The 9,441-nt window shown below is 31.0% G+C and overlaps 1 protein-coding gene across 1 annotated transcript; it reads right to left on the bottom strand.

The window, feature by feature from the left end:
• Positions 1 to 7,781: 7,781 nt before the first annotated feature.
• On the bottom strand, positions 7,782 to 9,135 carry LOC133823743 (transcription repressor OFP15-like). The gene has a single exon (XM_062256595.1). The coding sequence runs from the start codon at positions 8,788 to 8,790 to the stop codon at positions 7,819 to 7,821; it is 972 nt and encodes a 323-aa protein (XP_062112579.1). The 5' UTR covers positions 8,791 to 9,135; the 3' UTR covers positions 7,782 to 7,818.
• Between the last annotated feature and the right edge of the window lie 306 nt (positions 9,136 to 9,441).

Here is a 9,441-nt window from a genome sequence, read left to right on the forward strand (position 1 = left end):
TCCATTCTTTTCATTCCTCTTTCCTCAGTATACTCACCCTTTCATTTATGGTTTTTAGGAGTGTTCCAAAGTCTCAAACCTGTTCTCATATCCCGGTACTTTTGGTAAGGAAAATAGGATAGGATATTATGTGTGTATGTCATATGTTATCTTATGATTTATGTGTTATGTTAACTTATGATTTGTGTGTTATGTATGTTTGTAGACTTGGGCATATGACCTATACAACTAACAAGCCCCAATAAATTATGGGCATATGACTTGCTTAGCTAGCAAGCCCCACAAATCTAATGGGCATATGACTTGTTTAGTTAATAGGACCCTAAGTAATAATGGCCATTATAGTATATGTGACATAGGTTATGATATGTTTTAGTATATGTTGATATGAATTTTATGTATATGATTTATGTGTTAGATTTTCCTTGCTGGGCATTAGGCTCACTCCTTTATGTTTATATGTGCAGGAAAATAGCTTTGGTGGTGGGAAAGGTTCTTGGAAGCTTGGGAATGTGTATTGAGGCGGAATGGAATCGAAGGACCGAGAGTTCGATTCGAGGATGAAGTCTCTTTAATTATGGTTTTCTATGTCTTTTTTCGCAATTGGTTGTAATAAGTTTTAATTAAGTTTTCATTATGTCAAAGTTATGTTTTGTTTCTAACAATGGGATCCCAATGTCATACTTATGAATTTTATATAGTTTTAAGTCTTTACCTTACAGTTCTGAAATAAATATATGTTATTTCAAATGTATGTTTTCGTAAGTTTTGTATAAAAGTTAGTAATGGTCCAAGGTCTAGAGTAGTTGGGTCATTACAACATACTTTGCTAAATATCCATTTTATGACAAATTAGATTTTTTGGAACTTTGCTAGATATCCATTTTATGACAAACTTTTTTTGAACTATGTATTTCTTTTATTAGAAAGTGTTAGAACTAATCAAATACAAAGTTAATGTTACCAATGTTGATTTAATTTAACTTTTGATGTGCATTCTTTTACTACAATTGATGCTTTGATTTTGAAACCAGTGAGCATTGACAACATATCTGTAGTGTCATTTGGTGTGGAAACTTTGCGACAGTTAAAAACTGTCACCATAGAGAGTCAATCACAACAATTACTAACTGTCGACGTAGCCAGCAACGGCGATACCTAATAACTGTCGGCGTTGCCCGCAACAGTGATAGTTTTTAATTGTCAGCGTTACCAGCAACAACGACACCTAATAATTGTCGACATTGCCCGCAACAACGACAATTTTTATCTCTCGGCGTAGCTATCCCTACACCGGTATAGGCAAATACAACAGTTAATCGACTGTCGTTATTGCTCAATAGCGATAGTTAAAAACTGCTAGGAAATCCCATTTTTATAATAGTGAGTACAAAGTCTAGGGACACAAAGCTAGTGTATTCTCTTAATGATTTCACATTAGGCTAAAATACAAAGCTTAGGGACACAAGCTTGAAGATGTAGAGAAATGACTCATATGTATGTGAAATCATTAAGAGAATACACTAGCTTGTGTCCCTAAGCTTTATATTTTAACCAATCATAACAGTAACATGAACAAAAAAGTCGATAAATTGGTATAAGATGCTTCAAGTGTCCCCCTAATATACATAAGTCTAGAGCCATTTCTTTTTCATTGCTAACTCAAAATTCTTTTTCATTGAATTATTTTAAAAAATTTGTCCAATATTTAATTCTTTGCAACTCATAAAGGATGACATATATATTTCATTCAAGTTTGGGATATCTTGAGCAGCAAAACTAGAACAGTCCATACATATAATTATGTATTTGTTAGTAGTACCCTTTGATTGGTGTTTCTTGTACCAAAGATTCACTGATGATTTTGTTCCCTCACATTTCTTAGCAACAATTAATGTTGGACGAAACATTAAAAAACTATAATAAACTTTGCCATTCTCTTAATGTATTCATCTTTTTGTACAACACATTTTCTATAGAAATACATGTTACACTCTAGAAATATTACAATTGTAGTTCAAAGTAAGCTATGGGTCTTCGTTTTTCTCACAAATAGTGATCCTTAAGTCAAATGTAGTCAACGAGAGAAATATTTTAGGGGCCATAGTTGATATATTTTTTTATTCCAATGCAGCACATCTAGGAAAGTAACAACTCAAACAAAGAGGAGCTCTAACACAATGATATGGACACACATTTATAACATACCACGTATTATATATTATATTATATTATACGTATGGTGCCCTAACCACCTGAACCAACAGGTGGTTGGCTTGTACGAAATGTATTGTTATCTTCAGAAAAGAAAAAAAAAAGTCCTATTTCAAATTGTAATGTTACCCAGGACACTATTCTGCCGTCACCAGTAGGCATGACTTAAGGTACATCGAAACATATATAAATACAGAGAGGGTCGTCCTTAGTCTTAAAAGAAGTTCTGATATTCATTATGATGATCTAGTACTAACTTTTCAAACCAAAATCTTTTCTAATGGATTCTCATTCTACAGGAGTATAGTACAGTACTACCGAGTTTTATTGAATTCCTTCACCAACTTTTTATTTGGATAATACATGCTTAGACCAAACTTTAGAATAATTCAAGCACTACCTTTTTTTCAAATAGTTTTGACTGAGGACTCAATACAGTAAATTTTCGTTACATATCTTATCTTGCATGTGTACGCCCTTACACGTTCATTTAATTGATTTTTTGAAATGATAGCAGGAAAAAAAAAACAAAACAGCTGGGTAAATGGAGTAGATTGCTATTTGAATTATGCCCTTGTTGATTGTGTTTGTTTTTGTTTTTGTTTTTCTTATTTCGATTATTTGATGAAATTGGAGTGGCTTTCAATTCAAAATTTGAATGGCTAACAATGAAGATAACGAGTAAGAATTGTATAGTAGTGTACGTACTACTGTAAATAAAACAAAGGAACGAAAGAATTCATATAAATTAAGCTACACTGAAAAAGACAAAAATACACAAACTTGATCATTAAATTATTTTTTCATCGATCACCACCTGTTCTATTATTCACGGATGCCAGAAGATTTATATATATATATATATATATATATATTATAATACACAACAACATGATCTTGCTGAGGTAGATTATTTCATTTGGTCAAAGTACCATATATATGTATATTAACTTTTGTTTTACTTCAGTAAATCACAGACTAAACTAAACCCCCCATAAAAATTTATATGAAAGGTTCCTGTCTTCACCTATTTTATTCAAATTTTAAATTTGTTTAGAAGTGCAATACATACAATGTTGATCTCAAGGCTAGGTCATTGACTTGACCTGACATGGAAGGCTTGGAGTGTTAATGATGCTTAGTAATGATGGTTTTAGCTTCATGCAAAACTTATTTAGGATTTTAAAATTAAATAAATATAGCTGAGGAGGAAAGCTTAAATAAATGTCATAATGTAAGTCAGTAATCGAGAAGTGTCAGTTGTGTTAATGGAACGAATATATGGTATTAATGGTTGTAATTTTTATTTTTAAAAGAAGACAGAGCCCAATTGATTATGAATGGACAGTCAAGCCCATGGACCATTTATTTCATTAGCTTCTAGGGCTTGTGGGTAGTTGGTAGTTATTGTGGCAAGGATATATATTGGTCCTCGGAAGAATCATGAACCATCATTACATTCACAATTTAGTTGTTACTTCAAAACTATACTTAAACATGAGTCAAACTTTTTCAAAGGAATGGTCAAAAACAATGTTGGGAAAGCTACAACTACTTGCTCTATACAAGTATGGATGGGATCATGAGATGAAGGGGTTAGAGTGTATACAACACAATGTCACAATCAATGTTTTATTTTTACTATAATTACTATCTTGGTTTGATGAAAAACAAAACATGGTAACTATTGATTTTTATGTTAGATGTAAAAAAAAAAAAGCACTCAATTAAAGGGTGCTCTTTTATCGAAGAAACACAAGAGTGAAATGTGGGATTGGCGTATTGAACTAAGAAAGGCATTTAATGCTTAAGAACTCACAAAAGCTCAAGTTGAAATGAGACAAACGAACACCAATTTCCATACTCTTTTGGATCACAACTTTCATGGAAATTAAATGTTTTTCGCTTCTTGGAAAATGGGTTTTTTTTCTTTCTTCTTCTTAATATTGTTGGGTCATTATCTCACTAATTACCAAACTAAAACAATTAATCTATTAATACTTCTAGGAAATGTGTATAAGTTTTACTAGCTCCAAAATTTTGACAAGTAAAAGCCTGCAGAGTGTTTGTTTGTTTGTCTGGAAAGAGAAATGATTGTATATTTGTATATACACTCTTCTTCAGTAAGGGTATTAAGGTCAGAACGGCCAAAAATATAATGCTAAAAATGAATAAAATTAAATCCATCCCAATTTTATGTATGCTACCATGCTGTTAAGCTACAGCACTCCAATAAATATAGTGGGATACAATATAACATCGGCAAAAATAAAAAGTAGTACTATTTTATTTTTTATATTAATATTTAATAATAAATATATAAGATAAAATAATAAAAATTATATTTTTTTGTATAAATTTTAGTGTTATGATTGGAATGGAAAAAAAAATTGTGCGAGATTTATTAGTTTTGGTGTTGATGCAACACTATATATAGTATTATGGGTTGGAGATGACTTAACTATCTCAGTCGTCCAATTAGTAATTAGATTAACATATTATATATATAGTATTCACTTCAAAATTATTTCAAGGACAAAATATATCTGATTTGCAATTCCTAGAGCTCATTAAATTTCAATTAAAAATTTCTAGGGAGAAAAACACTTACAAAAAATTCTGAACCATGTTCCAAAATTAACGATAATGTTTAATTATATTACTCCAAAACTATGAGCCCCTAATCAAAACATTATAATATTGCAATTGCAAAGTTAAAAATATCAACTTGCCCTTCTTGATCTCTTACTTTAATTAATTAAACAAAAATTTGGCATTATAATTACGTTGAATTGTTCTTCATGATTTTTTTTTTAGATAATATTAAATGCTACGCATGGAGATGGCACATCATATACATCTACAAGGGGTTACTATGCTAATTAATGAGCTACATGAGGCCATGATATGAGACAAATTCATAATATTTTTGCAGTAGTCATTTATGCTAATAAATTGATGAGCTACCCTCAAATGCGTAAAAAATTAAGTATAATATTTTATACACACACATATATATAGTAATTAAATATTAATAAGCATTATGATTATGATAGGATACCCTGCTTACTTCGATTTTTGAGCAATAAAACAATGAATTTGCACAAGGTTTAGAAGCTTCGCCGCTTCAACAAGATTCTGAGGCTCGAAGATTATAGAGAAATATATGCTTAACCATACATGTATCTCGAACATGGAGCGTTGAAAATTTATTTTGGACCAAATTAATAATTCTCTAATTCCTCTCTCTCTCTCTTTTTCTAACCTTGTGCTTTGTATTAATTAATTATCGTAATTATACCCGTACTTTGTATGCTAGCTAGATATATATATATTATATATATATATACACACACACACATATTCCACATATTCTTAATTAACTTATGGAATTTCCTCATTTCAGAAGGTCGTTCATAGTGATATGACTTACAAAAGGAAATTTAATAAAAGGCTTAATTTGATTGTATTTGTGTCACCATGTGTGCCTAGAATATTTGTTTGATTTTCGAGTCTAATAATTAGGATAAGTATATTAGGTCTCTTTCCTACTCGAAAAAAGAAAGAAAAAAATCAGTTTTATTACACAACCATAATCTCCCCTCAAAAAAAGAAAGAAAGAAAAAAAGACAACCATAATATGCGCCTAGTTAGCTTAAAGACAAACTATTATTGTCCTTTATATTATGACTTAAGAAAACTCTCTGAAGGGGTCCCTAGTCTATAAAATAGATGAATATCTAGAGCTATATAGTTATAAATATAATACTACTATAAGGTCCAAAATTTCAAACAACCTAATTAGACTTATTATATATAGGGGAAGAATCAAATTAAACTGTACTAATTCTTGTTATTAATGACATATTCATTTATTTGTGTTGGAATATATATAGACAAAGCAAATCAAAATCTGAAATGTGTGTATATATTTAGTTATATATTAGTGCTGATCATGTATATCAATTTGATATCATGTTTTCTTAATTAGTTATAAGAAAGCAAGTTATTAATAATCAAACGTTCTATTAGCCAATCAACACACATAATAATAATTTATTTTATTTCATGAATAGGAATAATAATGCAGTAAAACATAGGAACTCTTTGGGCCTTTCTTTAATTTATCACCAAATTATATATAATTGATAAATAATAATAGAAACTTGACATTTTTCATTGCGGCAGTAACATACAGGGACATTTTATCTCACCAAGAATGTTTCTTCTTCTTGTTTTTTCCCACAACATGTAGCTTTCTCTGAAGGACTGTGATTCAAAATCTTTTAGGAGTTGCAGAGAGTTGATAAGATGGTTTTTCATTTTATTTTTTGAAAAATTAAAAAAAAAATAGAGAGAGAGAGAGAGAAAGAGAGCATATATATTCTATCTTACAAATCTTTTGGCCAATAAAAAAGCTGAAAACCAGGTAAGTTGATATTTGTTTTCTATCACAATTTGATCCTATTTTACTTTCAAATTAAACCATGAACATTTATTCCAAATAATTCAAGTTTCAAGTGGTCATCACGTAATGACAATATAACATTATATCTTGACACAAAAATCATGTATATATAAGATAAGAGTCTTATATTTATATAAATATATATATATTTAATTAACCATTATTATCTATCTTATAATATCCCGAGACTGAGAGCGTTACGACGATAAATGCCTGCAATATACGAGTGAAGGACCACGCCAGAGTTCTGGCTGGTGTTGTAACTATCATATGATAATGACTACTGTCTAATTCAAAATCAACGGTCCTGATTGCTCTATCACGACATAGCCCAGGTGCATGTCTGCCGTCCACGTGGAACATATCCGTGGCTTTGTCTTAAACTCTTGCACACTCTTGTGCTTAACTGGTATGGCTTGCATGGAATTAATCCCCTTCTTCCATTTTATTATTCAAATATTTCTCTTTCAATGAAAAAAAAAACATTGACATAATATAATATATAGACATATCCACATGGAACTCAGTACTATGTGATATAATAATTAAGCAGAATGCCGTTGAAGCAATATATTATTAGCTGATCTCATGATCTATACAGAGAACCTTCCTTTCCCTTATATGATTTCAAATCAAATTTATATATATATACATATATTTCGTTTGGGTTATATATTGTATTTGTCTGAATAGGTACACATTGTTTCTTTGTCTCATGTAACAAAAAGATTCATTTTTTTACCTACTATATAGTAAGAAAGATATATAATATTTAAAAAGTGTGTGCACAATTATTGTTGTTATTATTTCCTTTCCTGAAAATAATGCGAACACACAACTTTTGGACATGCACCGTTTCACGTGTCCCTTTACCTTTTTTTAGTGCACAAGAAATGGTCGACATTTTATTACTCTCACATGTGTGTAGCACTATCACAAATAATAATAATAATAATAATAATAATAATAATAATAATAATAATAATAGTTAAGCCATTATTTCAGGGACTAGCAGCATGATCATAGCATAATTAAATTTCAGCTAATTGGGGGTATTCCTTTAATTTATACATATTTCAATAATATTACAAAAAGAAACTAAAAAAAAAAGCATATAATTAATAATATATATATATCTAAGATGAAATACCATCATCATCTTCTTCTACATTCTTTTCCTCCTCGATTTCTAACAATGAAGCCAAACAAGGAGTACTTTCGATCTCTAATTCCCCTACTTCTATCGAAGATACACAAGGAGTACTACTACTACTTAAAGAAGATGAGCAAGAAGAAGAAGAAGAAGTGTTACAAAATGATAAAGGAGAGTAAGGAGAGTCGCAATTATTAGAACAATTACAATTTGAAGAAGTAGATGAAGAAGAAGACTTATTATCAATATTATTATTAGTGCTACTACTACTACTACTAAAGGCAATACCTACCAATAAATCAACAAAAGCTCCAACAATAAATCCATGATTGTCTTTCCCATTCATCTTCAAATACCAACTCAGAAGCTCTTCAAGGCTTTCCCAACCCTTGAGACCATGGGCCTCGACCATCTCCTCCATAGATTTCTTAAAATCCAAATAAGGGTTCCTAGACTCCATTGATAAGGCCACACTCTCCTTGTACGGAATCACCTTCTTAATACTATTATTATCCTCAAGGACAAGTAGTAATTTCTCTTCTTCTTCCTCTTCTTTTTTATTAGCTTTTGTAAGTATAGAGGCAGTACTGGCATCCCCAGGCTCGAAGAACAACCGTCTTTCCGTTGACCTTAGCCCTTGAATCACTGCCTCAACTGGGTCGCCGGCTCCGGCGCCTGAAGATGGAGGATCGTCGGAGTTTGTGGAGAAGCTTGCTGACTCGGACGATGATGAGTTGGTGTACAATGAGTACTCAAGTGCGAGAGGAGGCTCAGTAGTAGTAGTAGTCGTGGTTGAGTCTATGAATGCGGAGTTGATTGTTTTGAAGACGTTGTTGTTTGGAGCAGTTCGGAAAGAGAGGGTTCTGGTTTGAGCACAAGAAGGCCATGGCCATGTTGTAGATTTAGGCTCTGTTGTTTGGTTAGAGAGAATGGGAAGCTTCATTTTTTTTCCCATGTTTTCTCTGTGGTTTTCTTTTTCTTTTTGGTTTTGGGCGAGGGAGGGAAGGAGGGAGAGAGAGTTCGGTTTCTAAATTCTTGGCTTCGGTTGTGGTGGGTTCAAATGAATATATTTTGTTATTTTATTTTATTTATTTAATTGAATTTTATAATTTAGAAATGGAGCTGTAAATCTTTGAGTTATTTATGTGGCATTAATGGTTTAGTCAGAGTGTAGGTTGTGGGGAATGGTTTCGAAAGTAATGAGACAAGTGGGAGAGGTTGTCTTGTGAAGAAAAGAAATATATATATAGCTTAAAGAACAAAAACAAAAAATCGAAAGAAGTGAAGTTTATTTATTTTGCTTTTTTTTTTTTTAAGGGGAAAAGGAAAGAAGTGAAGATTACTTATTTATTTTGAAATTGTAATTAAGTTTGAGAAAATAAAATAAAATGAAGTGTTATGTGGGGTCTTTAACTCTTAATGTGCATTTAAGTGCTGAAAAAAAGCTCAGAACTTCATTATGAAATGGTATTCAGATGAGCATTGAATATTTAGTACTATAGTTAATAAATGAAATAAAATAAAAATAGCAAGTGTAGCAAAAGAAATAAGAGAACTTTTTTTTTCTTTCCTTTTGGCTTGAACAATTAACTTCCCTTGTTTCTAA

The sequence above is a fragment of the Humulus lupulus genome, chromosome 3 (assembly GCF_963169125.1).
Source record: "Humulus lupulus chromosome 3, drHumLupu1.1, whole genome shotgun sequence".
Classification (NCBI taxonomy): Eukaryota; Viridiplantae; Streptophyta; class Magnoliopsida; order Rosales; family Cannabaceae; genus Humulus; species Humulus lupulus.